A 27596-nucleotide genomic window follows, 5' to 3' on the forward strand; every position below is an offset into this window, starting at 1 on the left:
TAAGAGTAATTAAAATACAGTATGTTTTGAATCTGAGATACAGCCCATATTAAAGGTTTACAAAGACAGGAAAGCAGACTGTAAAGAACTGTAGATTGTAAAGAAGTGTAGAAAAGGACAGGATGAATACTGCATGATTCAGTCAGTAATTGATGGCAACAGCTTAACGATATTGTGTTTGAATCACAGAACAATGATCAAGTATATATATAGTTTTATAGATAAAAAGAAGACCAATGTACAGTGTAAAAGTACAGTAACACAGAAGTCTTGCGCAGCAATGGATTGCTATTGTCTGTCTATCACTATCAGGCAGTTTGAATGCATGCTTGATATGTTTGCTTTTATATGAGCAGGTCTGAGTTGCATATTGTATCTCTTCATTATTTATACTGTATGTTCTGTTTCCCTATCTGTACTGTTTTTTTACAGCATCTGAGTGTTCCTAACTCTATTGAAATTTTATATCCTTTTGAGTTTCCTTCCCAAGAATGGAATGGAATTCTTTCAATGTTCACATGATTTCCTGATTCTGCTAAGAAGCAAACTGAACATTTTAGAGGAAAGAGTTTAAACATTAACCAGTTTCACATTCCTTTGGTTACAAAGTGAGACCAATAAATGAAGAATAAACACAACAATATATTTAAAATCTCCTCTCTTCCCAGAACTCATGTGGTGCAGGAAAATACATGTTTGTTAACAGTGTTAACAAAGGTAAGCAACAATGATTCAACTGTCAGAGGAAATTAAGAGAATTTTTTTTAATCTGAGAAATGCACTGATTGTTAGTAAAATACATACCCAACACTTTGTGAGTAAATTTGAGTTGTTATTGTAGTTTTTCCTTGTAAACTATTTTACTTAACTGACTATATCTAATGAACTATTGGAACTGTGCACCAAATCTTCTATTGTTATTGTCGACAGTCCCAGAGGTGGCTGTGAATGCTAAAATAATAACTAGAATAGTCCCTGTGCAAAAATCTGTGACTGTTGCAGCTGCAATACAAAACCAAATGGTGAAAGTTAATGTAATGATGCATGTTGGAAAATAAGCAGTAAAAGTTTTTTGATGTTGTAATCTGTGAACAATCTCGTATATTTTAATTATGTCAGGGATATGAAGTGTTTAACTACACCTAACAATAATTCTTAAATCTAAAAATAAATCTTAAAGGATAAACAATGAATTACTGAAAAGAAGATTACTCCAAAAGAAGTCAACAGGCCAAAGTGCTTGTTTGCCATGGTGAAGGATTCTGGTGGCTCTGTAATTGTGTGAGGTGCTTTTCAGACATGGTTAAGGGCCACTCAATCCCCCTAGAGGACAAGAGGACAAGATAAATGCCAATAATTACAATAATTACAAAATCATGCTGAATAACTGTCACATCCCTCCAGTGGAGTTCTAGATCTTTGTAGAATCTATGCCAAGGCACATTGAAGCTGTTCTGGTGTCACATTGTGACCCTAAACCATATTAATACACTTCATGTTGTCGTTTCCTTGATTTTTATAGTTACCTATAGTTAGGCTTCACAGCCTGCTAGCAGCGTGTATCATAAACCAACCAAGTTAACATCTACAGTATTTCACTCCACTAACAGTGAGAAAAATATAAAAGTTAAAACTTCAGTAAGTTGTGCACAAAAAATTGCAGCAGTCAGCTGACACCCGTACCTTACACGAATCATAAGTTTAATAGACCCATACCTATTGTTAAGAATGTTCTTTTTATGAAAATGCAATGCTTTGGAACATGAATTGTTACCCAAATTTGAATTAATGAAAGGTGAATTCAAACTATGAAGAAGCAATTTAAAGAAATTTAGAAAGCTCCGGCAAATGTAGAGAGTAAAAAGGAAGGTGTCATGCAACTCATTTCATATCGAGTGTACACCTCATATTCCACTAACTAGTATGTGTGAGAGCTAGCAGAGAACCTATGGAGTAGTACAAGCCATGTGTGATATGAAATATAGATGAATGGGTTTCAGGGAATTAATTACATTCATAAAAAGAGGTATGGGTGAAATTAATCTGAAGAGGAAATTTGCCACTTTAAGTAAATATACTGTACACTTCTTAAGATACCTAATAGAGCACACCAATGGTTTGCCTTAATAAAAAGTAACTGAAAACTGTTACTGTTACTGTTAAAAACAAATTTGCTACATTTTCATTCATTTTATTTTTTAAATTTACCTATTGTGATTGAGATTTATGTTAGTATTGTTACTGCTATAGGTGACTAGGAAGTGTCTCTAAGAGTTTAGATAAAGTGTGCAACACCTGACATTGTAAACATTTCCATCTTTAAAACAGAAGGGGATGTTTGCTGAGATGTAGGGGGGTTACCATTGTTGTAACAAACAAATAAGTTCTGGACCCCGAGATGAAGTTGAAACAAGTGAGTTTAATTGCATGCTAGGTACAGTATATTCAAAGAGTTGTTCAAAATTATAGGTACAAAGCTCCAGTTTATACAGTATACCAAACTTCATCCATTTCTGACGCAAATTGTTACAGTGGTAATGGGGGAAGGTCACCTGTGTTTGGACATTCTCTAGATCTTGAACACTTTGAATGGCCAGTCTTATCTTCCCATAGTTAGGGAGTCTCTATCTCATACTTGGAATCTCCCATCCCTGCCATAACTCAAAAGAGCTTAAGCATGGAATGTTTTGTACCAAAAGAAGTTTTTGTGCATAAAGAAACAAGTAAACAATTTTTTCACATTTCCTATCTTTCTTCATTCCCCCCCTTCAGTACTACACAAACAACATGAGGCAGACTTCGCCTTTTTAGGAGTACAGGCATGCATTACCATGACTTTGTGAGTTACACGATTACAGCAAGACGTGATTAAAGTCTTACCGCAAGTGACGATTACAATTGCACATACTGTATAAGCAATATTAACCCTACAAATAGATACTGTAACAAAGTTCCACCCCAGAACCCAAACACAGACTTCAGCCATGTGGAGATCAATCATCAGGATCTCGGTATAGCAATACAGACCCAACATTAACTTTGATTATAATTTGTGGCTGATAGATATGACAATGCCAAGAATGTGTTGATACCATATTCCCCAATATCAGAGTGATGTTCCTCAGGCCTAACAAGCACACTGTTGGCCGCTCTTAGGAAGCCCGTAAGACACAGAAAGAATAGCAACAGCATTATTTCTGTTCACTCAGTCTCTGGTGCAGTGGCTCGGTGACAGTGCAATGCATGGATCCAGCGATCTCGCCCAGTCATTCGGATGGCAGAGTTGGTAGTCTGTAGCACTTGGTATGGTCCCTCTCAGCTGGGTTGCAATGTCAGTCAGGGCATCTTTTTCACTCACTCCCACTCGTCAGGTATCAGGTCATGTCTTCCCTCTACTGTGTAGCGGCAATGCTTGTTAATATGACAGAATTAAGCGTTGGTACACTGTCCTAAAGGAGGCCCCATCTCACCCTCCATCTCTGTGGTGCAGCCACAGAGAAAGTATTCATGCAGGCTGATTTAAGATGTTTTCTTTTGATAAGGAACAAGCTCCCAGACGGGGATGCACTTAGCTAAGCCTGGCTATTATGATCAATGGTCATCCATTGGCGCCTATCAGTCTAGGGAGTGCCGAATGGACATCTGGACTGCATTCCTAAGTGTCAAGAGTAAGTGACTTATATCTCATCTTGACCAACCAATCAGGGACTGGCAGGGCGTGGTAATACCACGTGGGTCTCCAATGCCCGCCAAACTCTCAACCAATCAGCACACATCTGTGTCTTGGTCAAAAAGGGAGCGCAAGCTCAGATCGGGGCTCTCCTTGGCCATTTTCGTGCATCCTCAGAGACAATCACGTGAAAACTGCTGTTGTCTGCAAAAGGACTTGGACTTTGTTCTAAGCGCGAGGCCGAGGATCCCGTACGTACTCAGAATTCTACCAACGTGAATGCTCCGCTTGATCAACGGCAGCCTACAGTTGGACCCTCGTCGACAACCTGAATAGCTTATTCAGAAACAGCGCTGGACCGGGAACGAACCAGCTTCTTCCCAGGCAAAAGAGTGACTTGTGAGGACTCGCGGTCACACTCTGTGCATAGAGACTTTCTAGTAGCCAGCCGGACTGCTGGTAGATCCCCTCGAAGCAACGACTGCCCTGCGCGCCGCAGTCAGATTCCTCTGCCTGTCCTACTCCGAGCTGCACCTCGACTGGTTGGCCGGTAGCCAGAGGACGCCAACACAATGTCCATTGGACAACCGCTGGAACAGAGGCTGCAACAGAGCCTGTCAGCTGGTTTGGTGTTCGTGCCGGGAAATTCCAAATCCATACACAATGGATAAGTAAACCCCATGTTCTACATTGCGTCTCGAGAATTCAATTGTACCTCAACACAAGTTGTTATCAATTTAATTCATGAGTAATGTATTTACTTCCGAGTTTAGAGTAACAGTGGGTAATAACACTGATAAGCGATTTGGTAACCGAACTATATATATTGACATATATTCTCTGTTGTGTATCTCTTTGTGTTTGCATCTCTTCGAGATTATATACCTTGTATATTGATAACCCTCACAGTAAGGTCTGCCGCTCGTATCCAGGCAGACTAGTATATGTTAGGTGCACAATTTATATTAATAAATGTATCTCGTGTATTGAACGGTGTGCGTTGTTAGTTGTTCTGACGATTGTTTTTCTAAAAGCCCCAACGAACAATCTCGTGATTACTGCTACAATTAATAATTGTCTTAGTAAACCCATCAAACCACTACAACTGGAAGTCCCCAAGCATCCAGCACCTGTTCACCAGCCCCGTGCACCACTTTAGTTAAGAACCTACAATACTGCAATAGAGAATTAAATAGCAAACTCAACAATCTATTAGCCAAATTTGGCCCTCCAGGGAGTTTCATTGGTCGGCCCATGATGATCTCAAATGGGCTCAGTCCCACAGTTCTGTTTGATTCAGCCAGCAGGCTACACAGGACCGTAGACAGAGCATCAACCCACAGTGTTCCTTCAGTCATTAGATAACATCTTGTCAGTCTTTCAGAGTTCTGTTCATTCGTTTCACCGTTCCTGCAGACTGAGGGTGATGGGGGCAAAGAAGGTCCCATCTCACCCCTAACAACGCAGCCACAGCCTGACACACCTTCCCTGTTAAGTATGTCCCTTGATCAGAATCCAAGCGGCTGGGCAGTTAAAGAGGCAGTGGCCTCAACCCACCGGGAAAACAGATCCACAATCTTTAAGAGTCCAGTTTTCCCTTTACATACTGGCAAGCTACAATTGTCAATTGCCAGTGCATGAAAGGTCCCTCAGGAGCAGGACGTTTGAGCTGTAGCACCCGCACCTGAGCTGTAGTTGACATAATTATCATGCAGCCCCACATTCCTTTCTAACCATTTGCATTTCTCTGTTCTGGAGGCCTCAGCCTGAATGTCCTGTAACTGTCCCTTTTCCACCAACAGAGGTCTCAAGAGACAATGCATTCCCAGGGCTGCACGCCTGGCAGCTGCATCTGCAAGGTTATTCCCTCAAGTTACTGGAGACATTTCTTTATTGTGTCCTTTACACTTTACCACAGCTACTTCAGTCGGCAGCTGCAAAGCTTCTAACAGTTCAGAGACCAATCCAGCATTCTTCCCTGCGTCCCTGCCGTGGAGAGGAAATCTCTTTTCCTCCATAGCCATCCAAAATCATGGCATACACCAAATCCATATATAGAATCTGTATAAATTGTTACAGTTTTTCCTTTAGCATATTTACAAGCTTGAATCAGTGCTCTCAACTTGGCTTGCTGTGCTGAGGAAGTGAGGGCATCTTTCCGGTCGTTAACACATCAAATTCTGTCATAACAGCCCAGCCTGATCTCCGCTCTCCCTCATGCACCAGAAAGGACCCATCGGTAAACAGTATTAAATCTTCATTAAATCTTCAAGGCCCCCCCACCCTTTGGCAACAGCATCTAATGGTCCTGAATAGTATCCCACCGGGAGGTGCCTACCTCAATGCTCCTGCGTCAGCACAGCTGCCCAGAACCCATTTTCCACACTTACATACAAAGGAATGGTTGATCCATCTGAGGAAACTCCAGTCCTAGCATCTGTAAAAGAGCTTGTTTCAAATTATTACAGGCGGCTTTTGCTGCTGTATCCAAGGCAATCTTGTTCTTGGACTGCACTCCCCCCTTAAGCAGATCTGTTATGAGTTGTGCTCAAAAAGAGTCCATCCAGGCCTTGTTAAAATTACACAATCCTAAACACAGTTGGACCTTATCGTAACTAACTTTATGTCCCTTTTTAGCTAGAATCTCCAAAACCTGATGCAGCTCAGACTTGTGGGTTTCCTCATCAGGGGAAACAATCAGAATATCATCGCTATACTGAATGATCACAGAGGTCAGTTGCGGTAGGTCATGTAAGTGCTGTCTCAGAGCCACGTGATACATTGTTCTGTATAAAGTAATTCCCTGTAAATGCTGCAGGGCATCCCAGTGGAACCCACCCACATCTGAGTGATATAGTGCATGTCTCCTCCTAAATCAATGTAACGACCTTTTATTTAGAGAGCACAGCTCGCTGCCCCCCTACTCCTGTGGCCTCCTGCTGTCTCCCCATATACTCTACACCACACCTTTGAGCAGTGAAATGAGAGAAGCATGACAATTGTGCTATAATATCCCATAACAGAGAAACAGACACCCCATTAATAGTACATTTTAGCTTGAACTCATTTTGCCTAATTGACTGGGATAGACTAAGGGAGGCTACAAGGGAGCTCTCTCAAAAGACCGTTTATCCTCATCAGACAAATCTCTTAGCTGGGAGATGATTTTTTTCCTGTTCTTCCCTGTCAAATGAACCACAGGGCAAATCCCTGCTTTCTTAATCCTGCATGCACTGTCTACAGATTCTCTTAAAATGACCTGTATTTTGTTACAATAATTGCAAACCAGAGATCTCCCCTGGTCACCCTGTCTATTTCCGTACCTTAGCCACCTTATTTATCTCAATCTGTCGGCAGAGTTTAGCCAGTTCTGCAAATTTCACAGTGGTGTTATTCACCAGTCATGATTCTGAATTTACAGCATTTTAGCGATATCTGGTTTCAAGCCACTCAAATAATTCTGCTTAATTACCAATGAGGAATCACCCCTTTAATTGAACCTAAGCCTAAGTAGTACAAAGCACAAATGCTAACCACTGCGGGACGGTACTGTCTTAATATATTTCAACTTTTGTTTAAATTAATTTAATACAAATACTATGTTTAGATAACTCATTTAGGTCCACCTGTACTGTGCTGGTATTTGTACTTATACGTTTTAGACGCTCTTATGTTTTCTAGTCACTTAAGTTGATTTTGATTTGCTTTAGTCAAGTTTCTTTAGTTAAGTCTCTAGCCAGTCCGGCTGGCTAAACACACTCGCAGCGTCATTTACTGTACCAAAACTCACAGTTACGCACTGAGGTCTTTTACACACACACACACGTCGGCACACAAATTCATAAAACACACATACAACTCTTGAATATTTTTTGTACTACACCCTTAAATTATTAGATTATGTGTTACACCTCATGAACATTATAGTTTTGGTTTTAGCGTAAATGCACTGTATTTTGTTTCACCTCTACATGTATCTCCTTCAACAGTGTAACTTTTTATAAACACAATATAACTTATTCCAATATCTGTCTGTTTATCCTTACACCACTGTTCAGCCCAAACACCATCTGAGAGTCTGTGCTTTTTTTCAGCTTTTCCTCACATTCTTTAACTTGCATTTGTCTGATACATAATCAGACACCTCCACTGCTTCATCAGACAGCCAGTTAGCACACATGTACAGTTTCTTACTGTGTCATGTGAGGTAACAGCTCATAGACAATTGCTTTACACTTGGAAAAAAACTGTGCATTGCTGCAGTCATGCAACTAGGGGCGTCTGTTACCTCCAGATCTAAATGCCTCTCAGAGTCTTTAGAGAAGACTTACTGTACCTTGCACTGTTCACAAGTAAGGAACGAGAACACGTGCAACTCTCCTCCCAGATAAGTAACTTACCATCCCCAGAACGCCAGCATTGATGCTTTTGCCCCAGGGTGGACTTACGCACTAGGCTCCAGTCAGAGCTATTCTCGGCTCCCAATGTCCTTTAAATCCTCCTACTAAGTGATTTGCTCTTTTATTATGAGGTGCGTTTATGTTTTGAGTGTTGTGTGTGTATGTTCACAAACAATAAAAACATCAAAAGCGTACACATTATCTACTTCCCACTTTCACTCACATCGGGCATCCCCTTTTACCTTCTGTAGGGGTTTTGTGAATTTATTGGGGCAATTTATTAATTGTAGCAGCAATCACCAGGTGGTTCGTTATGGCTTTTAGATAATCAATCAATCAGCGACGCACGCACATAGATTCAATAAACGAGATACATTTATTAATACATAAATTGTGCATAAAACATATAACAGTCTGCCTGGATACAGGTGGCAGATCTTACTGTGAGGGTTATCAAAATGCAAGGTATATAATCTCGAAGAGATGCAAAACACAAAGAGATACAAACAAAGAATATGCTTCAGTATACCATTCGGCTATACTACCGTTAATCAGTCTACATTAGCTACTCAAAAGTAAATACATTACTCATATGAATTGGATTGATATCAACTTGTGTTGAGGTAACAGTTGAATTCTAGAGATGCAATGTAGAACATTGGGTTTACTTTTCCAGATGTAGATTCGTATTTCCTGGTACAGATACCAAGACCAGCTAGCGGCTGCGTCCAATAGCCAATAGGCATCGTCCTCTGGCTTTTTGCCAACCAGTCTTGGTGCAGCTCGGAGATGGACGAATTAGGAGGAGAGATTTCTGCTGTGGCGACATACCGACAGTGTCTCTCTCAGGAACCTACTAGTAGTCTGGCTGATTAGTAGAAAGTCTCTATGCACAGAGCGTGACCACGGGTCCGAGCAAGTCACTTTTTAGAGGGAAGAAACTCGGTTTGCTTCTGGTGTAGCGCTGTTGCTGAATAAAAACGTATTCAAGTTGTCGACAAGAGTCCAAACGTATACTCTGGTGATCAAGCGAAGCGTCCACATTGGTGTCGGCTAGCAATTTATGTACGGGCATTCCTTGGGCCGACACTTTGCTGAAACAAGGTTCCAGTCCCAGACAACACTCACTGTCACGTGATTGTCTCTGAGGGTGTGAAAAGTGGCCGGAGAAGCAAAGTTTCTGAGCTGTGCAGTGTCTTTTAAACCAGGACCAAGACAGGTGGTGATTGGTCGAAAGTTTAGTGGCCATTTCTGACCCACAATGGGTTACCACGCCCTGCAGGTTCCTGATTGGTTGGTCAAAGTGAGAGATGAGTCACAATGACCTCTGACATCTAGGACCGCAATCCAGATGTTCCCAAAAATCTTAAAGACAGATAAGCGCCAGGAATGGCCATTGATCGTGATAGCCAAGCATGGCTGGGCACATCCCCATTTGGAAGCTGCTTCTTATCTCAAAGATAAATCTAAATCAGAAATGCATGAATAGCTTCTCTGTGGCTGCACCACAGAGATGAGAAAGAGAGATGGGGCCTCATTTAGGAAGCACAGCAACACTTAATTCTGTCTTATTAATAAGCTTTGCCGCTACAAATGTATATAAAAAGAACAGGTTAATTCTCAAATTAATTCTCAAATCTGGTAGGGATTCAGGGAAACAAGTGAGAATTAATTATTAAACAGAAAACAGATGATACAGATAAGGATGTGTTAGTTTGACGTGATGTAATCAAGTACCACAGGGATCTCTACTAGGACCACTGCTCTTTATTAATTTTATATCTGTGACCTAGATTCCTGTTTAAATATTGAAATGGTCATATTTTCAAATATGGAGGAAGCAAACCGTAGAAGCAGCAAATGAAATTTCAAAGATTTAGAAACAAATCACGACTAAGCAAACACATTTATCATATTGTTGTAGAACAATTCTGTTATAGACAAGATCTACTCTGAGGCTGTCCATTATAAAAGTATCATCACAATACCTGCAGGAAACACATATGTACCTAAAGCAATAAGCAATAAAAATAGAAAAATATATTCCACTCCAATTAATTCGTAATACTATAATCAAACTAATAATATTACTACAGAAATGTGTATACTGTATTATTGCAGAAAAAAATATATTAGTTTCCGTGAATCCAAACTAACTACCCTGAGCCCGTTTATTCCCATTGAACAAATCCTGCAGTTTTCTATTAAGCAATGTTTTCCAGTATCACGTCTATCATGTTATAGTATAAGCCTGTATGACAAAGAAGCATATTTTGTAGGACTCGTACATTTATTTCTTTGCATTTTCAGCAGAAAAATGTAAGAGCTAACAATACTGCCCCTCATCTTCTTCTTCTTGAGTTGACATCTTCATTCCCACTTCAACACATTGTCTAACTTCTTTTATCTCTTCCTCAGAGGCTGGGGGCAATGCTCCATTGAGTGCTTTTTCAATCTTCTCTGTTCTTGATTTTGTATTCCTTTCAAATTCTATTTTATTTTTCAGTACAATTGTTTTTATTCCTGCTTCTGCTTCTTCACAGCCAATCTGTAACTTTTTCCGTTCTGTATCAAAGTCAGATTTGCTGGGGTCTAAGGCCGTGAGTTTCCCCAAGCTGCTGATTCTATCCATGAGGTACAAGTTGGAGATCTCTGTGTAGGTCCCAGAGATCATGTTCACCAAACTGGCAATATTAGATGCTTGGAAAGCTTGGTTATACAGCAGATCTCTCAGGAATGATTTTGCTGAATAGCCAAGCTTGGAAGAACCTGCTTTTTCTGCAGTTTGGACAACATCCTTTAAATGTTTGTTTAGGTTGGTTTTGATTATGTTGGAGAGCATGTGGAAAAAGAATACCATCTTCTCCCATTGTTCCTTTACTTTTCCCATCGCATCCAGTCCCTTCGTCAGCATTTTAATAGTGGTCTTGAAGTCGATTTCTTTCACCTCACAGCTCCTCATTGTGACTAGGATTTCAGTCAGGTCACTGTGGTATTTGTCCAGATTTTCCAAGCTTTTCTGGAACATCTCTTGTGCTTGATTCATCTGAGCTCGACTCTGCTCTATGCGAAAACGGGCGTTGTCAGCTGCGACGTCACCTGCACTTTTTCTCTGTGTACTTTGCTCCTCTTGCTGTTTGGCCAGTTGTGGGGGGGTTACAGGAAAGGCAGAGGCACCTGTGAAGCCTTTACTCTCGGTATCAAACTTCATAGCCTGTGTTTTCAACTTTTTTAGTTTTGTTATTAACTCTTTTTGTTTGCTTTCTTCACAGACATTGTCTGGAGCAATATCTGTTAGACAAGAGCAGATTGTAAGAATGTCTTCGCACATTTGCATTGCTGTTATTTTTGGCTTGCAGTCTTCTTCTTTTTCCAAAGATTCCTTAACTCTTTTCACTTGATCTGCCACCCACTCAGACTTTGCACATTCCTTCTTTTGATCATAAAGTACGCCCCAATGTATTTTGTCTTCATGAAAAAAAGACTTAACTAGTTCTAGGAGACTCAAGAGAACCTGTGATTTGGCATAAACATTGCCTAACGCAATGGGATTTTGCTCCTTACTTGTTTTTCTTCCAAGCTTAGTTACACTTGCAGTACAAGCACTAAAACAGATATTAACTAAATTAGTGAGGCCCTCCACAAAGTTCATGCCAACAATATCCCAACCACTGGGCAGAGAATCCATGGCTTTTTTATATTCTTGTTGAGCTTCATCCAACTGCTTTTGCATGTTTTCAAATGTCTTATTTGCTCTACGTTTTCCTTCTTCTGCTGTTTGTTTCCTCAACTTGGATTCCTCTATTTTCTGCTTCAGTTCTTCTAATTCTTCACTATAGGCTGCCTTAGCATTCAAACAGGCCTCCATCAGCTCTTGAATCAGATCAATGACAAAGGTGAATTTTTTCTCTGTGAGCTCTGACAGGATTTTACACTCCTCTGCTATGGAGCTGATGTTTTCTAGCTGGTCAGGGAGCATGAGCTCGATGAGCTTGTCGTCATCTCGGACAATCAACTTGACTGCTAATTTTACATACTCTGGCACATTGGCAGAGTGGAGACGAATCTGGTCCATGTTCTTATGGGCCTCGTTGAACGCACCCCATCCAGCATTGCACACTTGCATGAGACAGGCGCGGAAAGACTCTGGGTAACGGATGAATTTAAAGCCATCTTTTGGGGGATTTTTATTGATAGAAAAGTCTGTATTAGAAGAGATAAAGACTAATTCTCCTAAAATGGCTATGGAAATTGGAGCTGGCATCAAAAACTCTTCCCAATTAGCATAAGGTTTCATTAGCATTTTGTTGTCATTTCGTACATCTTCAGCCTTGGTGATTTTTTTGGTACCTTGCATTATTTCCATGATTCTTCTTCCTAAGAGTAAAGGATAGAAAATCAATTTGTGATCTGCAATTATGTGTTCATGTGCACTTGTACACATGGAAACCTTTCCTAAATATTCTGGATATAACATTGTTAGGAGGTGATCCTGTTAACATTTTGTGTGACAAATGGGGGCTTATAAAATTTTACAATTTTAGCATTATATTATTGTATCAACATCAGTTCAGAAAATATTTGGATACTTTTGTTTCAAGCAGCAGAAACAGTATTTATTTTTATCCAGAGCTGTAATGATCTGATTTATCATTATTAAATGTGAAGGATGCTGAATGTCAGCAAAAACTGTAAGAAGATATACAAATTGAAGTTAAGTGATAAGCAAAAGGTTTCAGACCCATAATTCAGTACAATAGAGTCGCGTTTATCTGACTTTGATTTATCTGACATTCCGTTTTATCCGACATAGCCAATTACCATAGTGTACAGTATATACTGTACGCTATGCATGTGCATGAAAGATCCCCCTTAGAATTTCTGATCTTGCTATTCACTGCTTCTATAATAACATCTTTAGCAGTGCACTGAGATTTGTGGTTGGGTTTTGATCAATCATCATGCTGCAGTACAGCTTACCAGCAACTACAGCAAACTGATGTGAGTTAATTTGATCCTTTACTCCTGGCAAAAGTTCTACAGTTTTCTGGGCATAGCTGATGGAATTGCCAAGTCTTACCATGAATTTCTATAGAATTTTCCTTTTGCTAGTTAACTTCAATGTGGCCGTGCTCTAGTAGAGGTCATTGTCTTGCTGAAGAGTACATTTTTCTACCTAATATAAAATTCTTAGATGACAACAAAACCAAATAAGTCATTTGAATGTCAGGTGTATGTCTCCTTAAACAACTCCTATAGGTAATAACTTGTAGAGTAGGGATTTTAGAATGGATGCACCAAAAGTTAACTCATGCAAATTATTGTATGTATGGATCTGCATATCTCTGACACAATAAAAGCCCTTTTTATTTTAATTAATAAAAGGTACCTCAAATTAAAATATAATATTTAAACTTAGCAACATGCATATCAGGCAACCCAGTTATCAGTATTGCTGCCTTGAAGCACTGGGACCCTGAGTTTAATTCTAGACCTTGCTCTGTGTTTGCATAGGTTTCCTTTCACAAAGCAAAAACTTACTGTTAGATTAAGTGACTTCTGAGAAAACTGGCCTTGGTACTGTATAAGTTTGTTTTTGTGTTTGTGTGTGCCCTGTGTAATGCACTGGTGTACCATCTAGGGTGTATTCTGCCTTGTGCCCATTGCATGCTGGGATAGGCTCTTGCTCTGCAACATCACTGTATTGGATAAAATGGAAGGAAATGGGCCAGCAGCTATATCACCCTGCAGCTCTCAACTGGCTACCCACTGAAGCTAAGCAGGGTTGACCCTGGCCAACCTGGATGGGAAACCTCCTCGGAAACTACGTTTGCTGCTGGACAAGGTGTTAGTGGGACCAGTGGGGGGCACCCACCCTGCAGTCTGTGTGGGTCCTAATGCCCCAGTATAGTCTTTCTGATGAGACCTTCAACCATGGTCCTGACTCTCAGTGGTCATTAAAGATCCCTGGGCGTTTCTCGAGAAGAGTAGGGGGTCATTCCAGTGTCCAGGCCAAATTTCCCCTCTTGGCCCTTACCGTGGCCTCCAAATTGTCCCCATGTATGATTGGCTTGCACTTGCCTCACCACAATCCTCACCAGGAAAAGCACAGGTGGAAATGGATAGAAACCCTATAGTCTCTCTTGGTAGCCTAAATATTGTGTCTGAGATGATAAAGTCCATAAGATTTTAAATTACACAGTGAATAGTGCTGTGAAACAGATTGTTAATCTATACTTTGTATGTCTCCTGATGCAGACTTTATGTGTACATATACTTGCATATATGTGTGAGTGCCTTAAGGCAGATCAGGTAACAACAAATTTCATTATCTACACCACTGCTGTCATACTGTAGTGTTATAAACATCACAAATAGAACTCCTATCACAAGATTTTCTTTTTATAATTTGTAAAGTGCAAATGACCAATTTTCTTATTAGCTTATTGTATTTATATACTTGGTACAAAATACCTTTGATGGTTTGAGATTATTTTGGTCTGTTAATCTCAAATACAGAGACTTAAATGTTATAAATTGTTGTGAAAGGTATCACTACAGTGAAAGATTAAATTTTGGAGTACAGACATTAAACACACAGAAAAGCAGAAATAGCATAGTTTTGCAATGCTTAAAAGAACTGCTCTTACCAGCCAGCAGCAAGAAAAACTCTCACAATAATGAGTGAAGGTGGAGTCCTGACTGATAGAGGCCAGGAAGATCAGGGTGGGCACCTGAAGTCACAGACTCCGCTGAGGAAACATGAGACAGCCAAACACTTACACTCACATACCATTGTATTCTAAACCGTTCATTTCTAGTCACTTTTTATCCAATACAGTAACTACCTAGTGGAAACCTAAACAAACGTGCAGAGGATGTACAAATTCCATGTAGACATCACCCAAGGATGTAAATCCAGGGCCCCAGCTCTATGAGCAGCAATGTTAACTACTGTGCAGCAAAAAAAAAAAAAAAAATTATGTTTTATTAATGTTTTACTACGATTACTTGAAGTAAGAAGTAGTTCAAGTACGTAGCTGCATCAGCATCTGTAGGCTGCAAAGGAACAAGTAAAGGTTTATTCTCTGTTGAAAAGAGAAGAAAGGAAACACAATGTGGAGCCTTCGTGGGTTCCTCACATGGTGCAGCGAATTCCTTGATTTTCCTGTGAGAATCCAACGAATGTGTCTCTCCTGATAAAAATAACTCCGCCCTTTGATGACTTACCTGTGCTTACAATCTCAGCTTTGCTACAGTTATTAATATTTGGAAATAGTTATGGCAATGGTATTAACTTCTATCCTGACTATAGAAAATATAGAATCAATAAAATGAGTATACTAATATACTCATTTTATTTCCCACTCCAAACTCTTTTGTAACATATATACATCTGTATTGAATGCAGAATTTATGTATCAAGCAAATACTGTATTTATGTAAAATAACATTGAAATTAGGCAGTGTTTAAAAGAAGAAAAAAAGTACCAAAAGTACTGTTAAAGTACTGTTACTGTATATGTTGGACTTGAACATAGTGCACTGCAATCATCTAAGAGGAATAATGATAATTTTGTATATATTTGCTTTGTCTCTATTTGGTTGATTTCAGACAATTAAAACTGCAAAGCATAATGCCGTCATTGCTTCACAGAGGAGGTAATGTTCTTTGGAGGTTCTGCATATCCTTGTTAACATTTTACCTTTCCATCACTTTGGGAAAGGTTCATCTTAGTCTCATCTGTACATAAAATTGCAGATGCTCTAAATGTCTTTTGACTAATCTTCAAAGCTGGTAAAGGAGAAGCATGATTAAGGTAAGGACATCTTCAGCCACCTCCAAATCTGGGAACAATGACAATAATAAATCTTCAATGACTTAATTAAATCACCACCTACTGTGTAGTCAGTTAAGTAAAATATTTTAAGCACATTCTTAACTCAATTTAAAATAAGATGTTAGGTATTTCTTCCTTGTTTACAATGTGTACATGTATCAAAACTGTTTTGTTTACCTTTGTTTATGGTGTTAATATTTGCAAGCAACGTAATCTGTAGTTTCTTCTTGTGCGTCTGTGGACTCTGGCTGACAGATTCAGTTCCCAGTGCTGCACACCGTGCTCGTGTTGGATTCACTGCTAAACTGCTAGGAGAGGATACAAAACTGCAGAGGCCCATGTGATGTTTTGCACAAGGCTATACCTTTCATTGTATCTCAGGTTGTCTAAAATCATAAAGTAGGGTATGTAATACAGGTAAATTGATCAATGTTCCAGTAATCTTAACAAATGTCTATTACCCTAATAGGGATGAAAGGAGCCTAATTAACTTTTTTCTTGGATTCTCATCACTTGATGCTTAGGGGAGACTCTAACTTTGTTCTAAACTCTACATTAAACTGTTGCTCCTCTAGGTGTATTCCTGTCAATAAGACTGCATTAAACTTTACATCATTTCTTTATTTTTACACTATCTCTGATGCCTGGAGTTTTCTTACACTCTTTCATGGCAGTTTTCAAATGTCCTCCTTTCTCTCTTTCAACAATGTCTATCTCACACAATAATTTAATGCTCAAACAATAATTTCATTTTCAGTTGCAAATAGTAAAACTCCCCTATTACAGAACTAAATCTATCAGTCGAAGATCCTACATGTCCACCTTTGGAGAATCAACCTGTTGTTGCTCTCTGACCTGGATTTTATCTAATTTATTATTAGCCAGATAGAAATACTTTTAGACACAAACACCACCCCAGACATTTCTTATGGAACTTTATGGGAAACTCTTAAGGCTTCTCTTTGGGAGCAAATATGTCCTTCTCCTTCTTCTTAATACCAATCATTTGTGTTCCCCCTTCTCTCCAAGAATGATGGGGGAAAGATCTTCAATGGAATAGAAACTAGGTTGTGACAGTTCAGCATTCACTTTAAAACAACATTTTAATGTAATTTGAAGAACTGAAAGAGTAGAGTGATACAGTGGTGGTTAGTATTGCTGCCTCTTACAGCTGACGCCCTGGGCTCCATTACAGACCTTATCATGTTATCTACATGGACTTCAAATGTTTCCTCCAGGTGCTCCAGTTTCCTCACATAGTACAAAGACATACTCATAGGTTTATTAGCATCTGGATACATAGGCCTTGGTCTGAGTGTTGATAGGCTCTGGCTATTTTACAGATGCAGTCATTCAAAACGAGCTGGGAATGCTGCGGTAAAACGCGGTTGGCTTGTCACCTCACAATGCATCATAATGGGTCATATCGCGTCATATGGTATAATACTGCAGTTATGATAATAGTATCAGGAATCACCGCCAGGTGGAGCTAATGAAGCTAAACCTCTCATGTACAGCATTTGAGCTGTTGACAGAAAATGCATGCTTTGAAATTCCGGTCACTCCTGAAAGACAATCTTTTTCCAATTAAGAATTTAAGATGTATACTCTTCAGACTTTTAATAATTGTCAACTGTGTATTACAGCAAGTTAATCATTAAACATTAAAAAGTCAGTATTTTTTATAAAAGCAAGATAGCTAAGTTGGACAAAAGTACACAACCTACAACCTTTGTCATAAATATTTAAAATTATGCAGAAATATTTTATGCATCAAAGTCTTTACGGAAGATATAACTAATAGTATTAATAATGAATGAACTTGGACAGGCTCTAAGCTCAAAGTACTACCATGGTCTACTCTCTTTGTAACTGTTTGTAAACTAAAAGACATTATTTTTTCATTGACAAAAAATAACAGCACAGCATTTCGTTAATCTGATCCTGTATTCATTTCCAATCATACAAAGTAAGTCTTGAGAATCTTCGATTCACCATGCCTTTCACATGCTCATAAACGATATTAATTTAGGAACATAAACTTATTATGTAAACTGTATATGGCTGGTATTGGTAGTTTAAAGAAAAAATACACACCAGTATCCCACTTTCTCCCTTAACATTTTAAGCATCAAAGTCTTACATGTGGTTATTTCGGAAACGTTTTTCCATGCTCCTTCTGACCATATTACGTTTATATTGTAACGCATACGGCCATCAGGGTGTGTAAGAGCCGGCTTACCAGAACGGTGACGTCGCCGCCCTTACCTGTGATAGCAGGACTACAGCTACTAGGCTGTAGAGAGATCTCTTTTTGGCTCACCAGACTGGGTCGCTGTTGAGTGACACAGGAGTCCTGGGTTCAAGCCCCCGACCGTGGAGGGCCGACCTAATGCGGCAAGGGTGCCCGCCTGAACCCCCGTTGCGTTACAATATAGTTTGTGAGAAAAGTGACAGTTTTAAGCTTTTCTGCAAATACGCTCATTATCAGAGTAAACAAAAGCATACTTTTAGAATTTGATTAATAGGGAATATAATCGCATATCTAAAGAAATTAACGATATAATTATATTAATCTAATGCAGCACAAACTGTTTGTGGTGTGATGGCTTAAGTGATAGCCTGAGGTTGGGTGTTTAAATCTAGCTATTGTCATGAGTTTTCATTTAACAAATAAACATTTCTTTGAAAAACTAAAAGAGCAAATATTATGGACACTGTATTGAAATTTTTTATATTTCAAAATATCACAACATGTTCGTACTGTATGTACACAGCGGTACCGCAGGGTGTAGGGCGCAAACCCATATGACCCCATAAGCGCTACATTATTAATTATATCTTCTGTGTCACATTAATATAGGAATGTTCTTTTTCACAAATGTAAAAAGAGGCGATATGCTTTAACTGTTCTTCAACTCTTCTACAGTTTACAGAGAAATTCCAAACAGAGCTTCACAACATTGTCCTATAATACTCTTCTTGTGTCTAATTTCTAGTTTAACAGGATTTGAGCTACAGTATATGAATATAATTATATTGTTATTAATTTCTTTAGATACATGATTCCATATTATATTCCAATTTAATCAAATTCTAAAAATGTCAATATAGTGTCCATAATATTTGCTCTTTTAGTTTTTCAAAGAAGACTTTCAAAGGCTTGAGGTGTCTGTTAAATTGCCCCACTGAATAAAGTGTTTTGAATTAAACCGGTTTAAATGCTCTTAAGCATACTGTAGTTTTTGTTCACAGAACTTTGTCAGTGAAAAAAATGACCGCTGGCACTTTTCCTCCCCCCCTACATTCTCAGAGTAGAATAGGTGAACCTTCCAATGAAAGACAGTCCCCCTTCCCCCTGCAGACAGACTGACAAATGTTTTCACTGCCTATTATTTGAGCTACATTAATATAATTGTATCATTATTAATTTCTTTATATACGCGATTCCATATTAGATTCACCATTAATCAAATTAAATTAATCAAATTAATCAAATCAAAAGTATGATTTTGTTTACTCCGAGAATGAGTGTATTTGCAGAAAAGGTTAAAACATTATAACTTTTTATTAAAACCCTCCACATCGCGTCAGGCCTAACAACACCTTGTAACTGTGGCTACAGATGTAGCCATTCAAAGCGAGCGGAACAGACACGTACCGCAGGTAATTGGCTGCGGTGTCGCGTATCATTACGCAAGATGACACTGGGTACCGCGGTACGTGATTGGTTGACCGACAGGGGCACTCGTGGTCCGTTGGTCTGTCGTAGAAAGACTTACAGTAAACGTCTTTACTGTGCCCGTTGTAGATATTGTATTTTACCATTGAAGGGAAATCTTAGTAGCTGAGCATAAAACGAATAGGAGCATACTGTAACGCGTGTGAAGGCCATAAACTATATTAATTTTGGAACATAAACATACAGTATATAGCTGGTCTTGGTACTTTAAAGAAAAAAATACACATCAGTATTCCATTTCTCCCTAAACATTTTAAGCTTCGAAGTCTTTAACTAACGTGATACCGGAGTCAACAAGCATACTTTTAGAATTTGATTAATAGGGAATATAATATGGAATCGCGTATCTAAAGAATTTAATAACGGTATGATTATATTTGTGTACTGCGACAGGGCTGTGTAGGGCTGTTTTGCCTCCCTGTTCATGTGATTTGTCCTGTAGCCTACTGGTTTACATGCCTGACTAACAACTTGCAGGTTGTGTTCAAATCCAGCTGGTGCTGGACTTTTCTTTTAACAAACATTTCTTCGAAAAAATAGAATAGCGATATTATGGACAATCAATTGACTTTTATAATTCAAAATATCACAACATGATCGATTCTAAGTCATTTTTGATAACAATGAATAGTCACCTTCTTCCCTTCTGACAACGGTCCCTGCTTCTGCTTCCTGCTTCTATTGTGTGTGTATGTGCAACAGAGTAAATTTTTATAGAAAATGGAGGCTGGACAGTATGCGTTACAATATAAACATTTATATTGATTTAAATCGTGTTCTGATTTAAATCGCAAACGCGTGTTTAATTATATGTGTTTTTTAATCAGGCTAATGCAACATAAATTGATACAGTATCTTTGTCTTCTAAGTATCTTAATAAACTTTCAGCATAGCTTTCTACCCGTTAAGATGTATATTACTTGGGATTTTGGGATCAAACGTGGAAGGATTAGATTGTAATCGTTTTTATTTGTCAAATACGTGATTGTATTTCTGAATGTTATGTGACACCTACAGTAGTTCACTGCTTTAAATACATCGAATTAAGAAAGTTATGTGTAGCACTTTAGATCTTTTTTTCTGAACCAGGGAAAATCTGATCACGTTTCTCTATAACAATAATAAAAAACTTTATTTTACATATCACCTTTAAAAGTGGTAGTACCTTTTTTAGTACAATATTTTTGTATTATATTCCCTATTAATCAAACTCTAAGAGTATGTATCGGCTTGTCAGTCAGGTCTTTTTTCTCTATTTGAATTGTCGTTTACACCTCGCACGACTTTAAAAGCTAGCAAGACAGGTTTCGATTCACATTAGCTGGCGAGCCTTGTTGACAAAAAAACTAATAATAATGTAACATACCACTGTTTGTTCATGAACAAAGTTATACTGAGATTTCCTTAGATACACGATTAAAAAATAAACGTTTCATATGTTGCTGTTGTGCATGCATGTGGAGTGTATCTTATTAAGCTCTAAATTGCATTTTGAGCGCGGTTTTTGACTTTTTTTAAATTGCATTTTGGGTGCGGACAGCACATACAAGGGTTAATGAACTGCGGCAAGAAATTTAAAATAGTATTCTTTAGGTGTGAGGGTAGGAGTGGACCGCAGCAGGCATAATCAGCAAACCAGGAAAACAAAGAATAGGACAGGTGAGATGTGTATCCAGAAAGCGAGTGATCAGAAAAAGGAAATGGTGTTACGCCCAGGTTTTCGACCCAATTGTTTTAACTTGCTAATGCATCAGACGCATTTCCTGGTGTATTGTGTTTTAAATAAAATAGGAGTGTCTTTCCCTGGCATTAGCTCATCGGTATGGTGTAAGTTTTATCTGTACCATACCATACAGTATATAGGTACAGAATTCAAGCTGCACCACTGTATCGCTTTGGTAAGGGGACGGACAATGACCAAAATCACGAATACTTTCTCACACCAAATAATGAAGATGAAAAGAAATGGGAAGTCAACACGGGACATTGTACAGCAGTTGGCTTCGATGGACATCTTCATTTCTGAAAGCACAGTGAGACGGCATTATAAAGGGGAGAGGAGGCAAAGAGAATCTAAACCGAGGACGATTCAAAGGTAAATAAATTTCTAAAAATACCTTTCTTGCATGTAAATACAACTACGCACATTATTTTTAAAACTAACTGCTGATCTCTTTTTTTTCAAGTCCTATTGTGCGAGCTATCGACAAACTGACTGATGAAAATGAGCTACCGGCGATGCAAGTCCAAAGACGGCTATGGGCTGACCTCGGTGCGAATATTAGCCCTGACATCGATAAGAAGAGTACGCAGGAGGCTTGGATGGAGATACAGAAAAACCAACACATGCCCCATGATAAGGCTAAAAAACAGAGGAAAGACTCAAGCAAGCGCTCCAATGGATTGAACAGGGGGAGGCATTTCAGGATGTACTTTTTACCGACGAAACAACAGTGGCTCTGGAACAGTTTTCAACAATGGCATTTTGCAAAAAGGGGAGATATGTGGACAAGCCAAAGCCCAAACTTCCACTGAAGGTTCACGTCTCGGGGGGTATATCTAGAAGAGGCCCGAGACTACTTCTTATTTTCGAAGGAATTATGGACCGTGTATTCTTCGAGGAAGTCGTGGTCACACAGCATGCTGCTCCAAATATCAGGGAGCAGTTTGGATCAAGGCACCGTCTCTTTCAAAACAACGATCCGAAACACACAGCAGCAAGGGCGAGGCTTATAGCAGAAGGAGTTAACTGGGTGAAAACTCCAGCCTAATCCCCAGATCTAAATCCGATAGAGATGGTTTGGCATTCGTTGAAAGACTACGTTCGGAAAACCGCTAAGCCCGTCACAAAGCAGGAACTGATCGATGCGATCTATAAATTCTGGGAGGAAGAACTGACCGAACAAAATTGTAACAATTTTATTAACAGGCTGTTTCGTGTTCTTCCTAGAAGTGTTGACCGGGGCGGGGGACATTCGGGAATGTAAGTCTGAGAAAGACAGTCTCACGTTTGTGGACAGTCTGTCTACAAACAAAACATGTAAAAAAAAATGTAAAAAAAAACAATTACTTTTTGTCAATGAAAACCGTTGTGTGTGTCTCTCTCTGCTGGATGTCCTTCTCACTCTCTGCTGAATGAATAAAAGAATTTTATTGAAAACGCGTTTGCGATTGTCTGGTATTTACTTTGGTCCCTTTTAACTGTTTTTTTCGGTCTACAGTATTGCTTTGAGACGCCACTTTAAAGGTGATATGTAAAATAAAGTTTTTTATTATTGTTATAGAGAAACATGATCAGATTTTCCCTGGTTCAGAAAAAAATATCTAAAGTGCTACACATAACTTTCTTAATTCGATGTATTTAAAGCAGTGAACTACTGTAGGTGTCACATAACATTCAGAAATACAATCGAGAATAGTTTTGTGGTGTTTGTTTAGATGAAACGTTCCTAAAACGTATAACGTAACAAAATTAAAGACGATTAAAATCTGTAATCTTTCCACTTGTACTGTGAGTCATCGGAAAGTTTCTGCTTTGTGTAAGGATGGTATCAAAAAGCAATCTTAAGTGGTGAGAAAGCTGTGCTCAATGTATTTAAGGGACTTAAAAGTAAAAGGAGATGCTTCATTTTGCTTGACTAATTTTAAAAACTAAGTTATGAATGCAGACGCTCCCTCGGTGCCGCGCCGGGTGTAAATATCAAAATATACATTCCCAACACTAATTGTACCCTTCTGTCATGCAAATAAAACACCTTGAATTGAATTGAATTGAGGGAGAGAGGGGGGGAGGGGGAGAGAGACAGCCAGGACTCAAGGCAAATAAGATACACTCCACAGGCATTCACAACAGCAACATATGAAACGTTTGCATGTATAGTTAAGTTATTACTTGGTTTTCAAAGTGCAATGAAATACAATATTGTTGTTGTTGCTGTTCTTGTTGTCTTTATTCTGTAAAGTGTTTTGAGAAGCCACCTTTAAAGGCGATATATACTGTAAAAGCGCTGATTCTTATGGAATGTGTTCCGCCGGGGATTCAAATTTTTATTTATTTATTTTTTAATCGCGTATCTAAGGAAATCTCACTATAACTTTGTTCATGAACAAACAGTGGCATGTTACATTATTATTAGTTTTTTTGTTAACAAGGCTCGCCAGCTAATGTGAATCGAAACCTGTTTTGCTAGCTTTTAAAGTCGTGCGAGGTGTAAACGACAATTCAAATAGAGAAAAAAGACCTGACTAACAAGCCGATACATACTCTTAGAGTTTGATTAATAGGGAATATAATACAAAAATATAGTACTAAAAAAGGTACTACCACTTTTAAAGGTGATATGTAAAATAAAGTTTTTTTATTATTGTTATAGAGAAACATGATCAGATTTTCCCTGGTTCAGAAAAAAAGATCTAAAGTGCTACACATAACTTTCTTAATTCTATGTATTTAAAGCAGTGAACTACTGTAGGTGTCACATAACATTCAGAAATACAATCACGTATTTGACAAATAAAAACGATTACAATCTAATCCTTCCACGTTTGATCCCAAAATCCCAAGAAATATACATCTTAATGGGTAGAAAGCTATGCTGAAAGTTTATTAAGATACTTAGAAGACAAAGATACTGTATCAATTTATGTTGCATTAGCCTGATTATGATTAAAAAACACATATAATTAAACACGCGTTTGCCATTTAAATCAGAACACGATTTAAATCAATATAAATGTTTATATTGTAACGCATACTGTCCAGCCTCCATTTCTCTATAAAAATTTATTCTGTTGCACATACACACACAATAGAAGCAGGAAGCAGAAGCAGGGACCGTTGTCAGAAGGGAAGAAGGTGACTATTCATTGTTATCAAAAATGACTTAGAATCGATCATGTTGCGATATTTTGAAATATAAAAGTCAATTGATTGTCCATAATATCGCTATTCTATTTTTTCGAAGAAATGTTTGTTAAAAGAAAAGTCCAGCACTAGCTGGATTTGAACACACAACCTGCCAGTTGGTAGTCAGGCACGTAGACCAGTAGGCTACAAGACAACGCGCATGAACAGGGAGGCGAAACAGCCCTACACAGCCCTGTCGCAGTACACGAATATAATCATATCGTTATTAAATTCTTTAGATACGCGATTCCATATTATATTAGCAGAAAAGCTTAAACTACCACTTTTTCACACGCTATTTCACATGCTAGTTAAATACTTCGATGCTTAAAATCGTTAGGGAGAAATGGAATACCGGTGTGTATTTTTCCTTTAAAGTACCGATTCCTGGAATCTGACTGGTTGACACCCTTCTGAAGTGGTTCCATAAAATCTGGTATACGGAAAAGAAAGCGTTGATAAATACAAGTGTCTTTTAATACACTCTTTGCTGTGCTCTTGAGGATCCTTGTGATATTTTGAGCTCTAGTTGAATGATAAGTGTCGCATTTTAAATCATTTTCGTAGTTAGAAATTATGAAACGCCCTGTTAAAAGCAAGGAAGTTTTTATGCCCGTTGAAGTAAAACAAAATGCCTGACAAAGTATGCCTTGGACAGATTCCAAGTGCTTGTACAAATGTGCTAAAGAAATTATACTTTGAGTATACAGCTTGTCCAAAGTCATCCATTATTAATACTATTAGTAATATCTTCGGTAAAGGCTTTGATGCATAAATATTTCTGATAAAGGTAGGTTGTGTACTTTTGTCCAACTGAGCAATCTTGCTTTCATGAAATATACCAACATTTTAATGACTGATGATTAACTTGCTGTAATACACAGTTCAAAATTAAAGGCTCAAATGCTGTACATGAGAGGTTAAGCTCCCCCTGGCGGTTTTACAAGGTGACGCTGGATAGTTTCCGGCAGAGCGTCAAATGACGTGCGATTAACCACGTGACACCGTGTGATACCGCGACACGCCCACCGGGGTATGCCGTGAAATACCTCACCCATTTTGAATGGCTGCATCTGTATATCCACGATATAGCACAGGCCTCGAGTGCCTTATTGCTTAAATAATTAAATTCTGAAAAGTATGAGTTTATTTTATTGTGATAATGAGCGAAAGTATACATGGAAAATGGTAATCACTTAACTTTGAACATTTTGTGATATTTAGAAATACCAACAAATCCAATATAGTGTCGATAATATTTATTATCAATAATAACGACAATAGGAGCAGCTTCAAATTATTCGTTGTTATTAGTAAATGACTTAGCTTCGAACAGTTATGATATTTAGAAATATAAAAAATGTCAATATACAGTAGTGTCCATAACATTTTCTATTTTAGTTTTTCAGAGAAATGTGTATTTGTTAAAAGAAAACTTATGGCAATAGCTGGGTTTAAAAACCAGACCTCAGGCTCATAAGACAAGCACTTAAGCCATCACACGGGAAGCACTGAAACTGAAGCACACATAGAAAGTGTATTATACTACTGGTTGAGCTACAGTACATGAATATAACTTTATTGTTATTAATTTCTTTAAATACGTGATTCCACATTATATTCCCTATTAATCAAATTCTGAAAAGTATGCTTTTGTTTACTGCAATAATGAGCGTATTTGCAGAAAAGATTAAAACATTATACTTTTTTACAAAGTATATAAACTTAATATGGTTGGTAGGAGCATGTAAAAACTTTTCCAAAATAACCTCAGTATGTAACTGAATGCAAAACTTTGAGGCATAAAATGTTAAGGAAGAAAGTGGAATACTGGTGTGCATTTTTCATTTAAACTACCAATACCAGCCATATACAGTTTACATAATGTTTATGTTCCTAATTTTATATTGTTTATGACCTTCAGACGTGTTATGCTCTTATTCTTTTTATGCACAGCTATCAGAACTTCCCTTTAGTTTTAAAATTCCATATAAATATTCAATACTAAGCGGATTAAATCATGCACAGTAAAGATATTAAATGATTAAATCTTTTCACTAATGACCAATGCTCCACGAGTGCCCCTGTCTTAATTGACAAGATATAGGATACATGTGGAGCTCTCGCCTGATAAACCCTTCAGTAATTATTTTTCCTTTAAGATTAGAATTATTGTTATGTGTAGTTAAACACTTCATATCCCTGATATAATTAAAATATACAAGATTGTTCACAGATTACAAGACATAAAATATGCTTATTTTTGTATTGCCACTGCAACAGTCACAGATTTTTGCACAGGGACTATTCTAGCTATTAATTTAGCTTTCACAGCCACCTCTGGGACCGTCAACAATAACAATAGAAGATTTGGTGCACAGTTCTAGTAGTTCAATAGATATAGTCAGTAAAGTAAAATAGTTTACAAGGAAAAACTACAATAACAACTCAAATTAACTAACATAGTGTTGGGTATGTATTTTACTAACAATCATTGCATTTCTCAGATTAAAAAAAATGTTTTCTCTTACAATTGAATTGTTGTTTCTTACCTCTGTTTACGCTGTTAAGAACTGTAAGAAGTGTAATCTGTAGATTGTTCTTGTGCTTCTGTGGGCTCCTGGCTGAGAGATTCAGTTCCCAGTACTGCACACAATACTGATACAAAGCCACAGAGCTTTTATAGTAGAGAGATGCACTTTCACTTTCAATTTCCTGTAATAGGTGCTGTGTATTAACTTACATATTCCATGACTTCTAACTTTTAAGAATTTATTTTGATTTAACCTAGCCCTTCTAAATCATCCCCTGCTTTATAAATTGTACTAAATGTGCAGTCATAAATAAAACTAATTGTATTAAGTATTCCAATTGCATATTGCAACTTAATAAATGTCTTTAGGTAACTAAAAAGTGTATTTTTCTTTCCAAATGCTACAGTTAAATATTAAACATTAAATCAAAATACATTCTTAAAAGTTAAAAGTAATGGAATATGTAAACTAATATACAACACCAGTTACAGGAAATTGAAAGT

The 27596-nt window shown here is 38.0% G+C and overlaps 2 protein-coding genes across 5 annotated transcripts in view; both read right to left on the reverse strand.

Annotated features, from left to right (window-relative positions):
- The window catches only part of LOC148646745 (NACHT, LRR and PYD domains-containing protein 3-like), a 2700574-nt gene that overhangs the window by 267852 nt on the left and 2405126 nt on the right, over positions 1 to 27596 (reverse strand). The window lies entirely within an intron of this gene.
- On the reverse strand, positions 8428 to 27410 carry LOC148646751 (uncharacterized). Of its 4 annotated transcripts, none has more exons than XM_088608810.1 (4): positions 27112 to 27410; positions 16089 to 16216; positions 14721 to 14822; positions 8428 to 12447 (listed from the first exon to the last, which is right to left on the reverse strand). In XM_088608810.1, the coding sequence occupies exon 4, from the start codon at positions 12434 to 12436 to the stop codon at positions 10397 to 10399; it is 2040 nt and encodes a 679-aa protein (XP_088464936.1). In that variant the 5' UTR covers positions 12437 to 12447; positions 14721 to 14822; positions 16089 to 16216; positions 27112 to 27410; the 3' UTR covers positions 8428 to 10396. The 4 variants fall into 4 exon arrangements, with proteins under 4 accessions (XP_088464936.1, XP_088464938.1, XP_088464939.1 ...); XM_088608812.1 differs by having other exon boundaries at positions 16089 to 16219; XM_088608813.1 differs by lacking the exon at positions 16089 to 16216.

Source organism: Lepisosteus platostomus, chromosome 16 (assembly GCF_059453375.1).
Source record: "Lepisosteus platostomus isolate fLepPlt1 chromosome 16, fLepPlt1.hap1, whole genome shotgun sequence".
Lineage (NCBI taxonomy): Eukaryota > Metazoa > Chordata > Actinopteri > Semionotiformes > Lepisosteidae > Lepisosteus > Lepisosteus platostomus.

Coding starts and splice junctions, on each gene's coding strand:
- LOC148646751 (XM_088608813.1), bottom strand. CDS start 12,436: ATGGAAATAATGCAAGGTACCAAAAAAATCACCAAGGCTGAAGATGTA.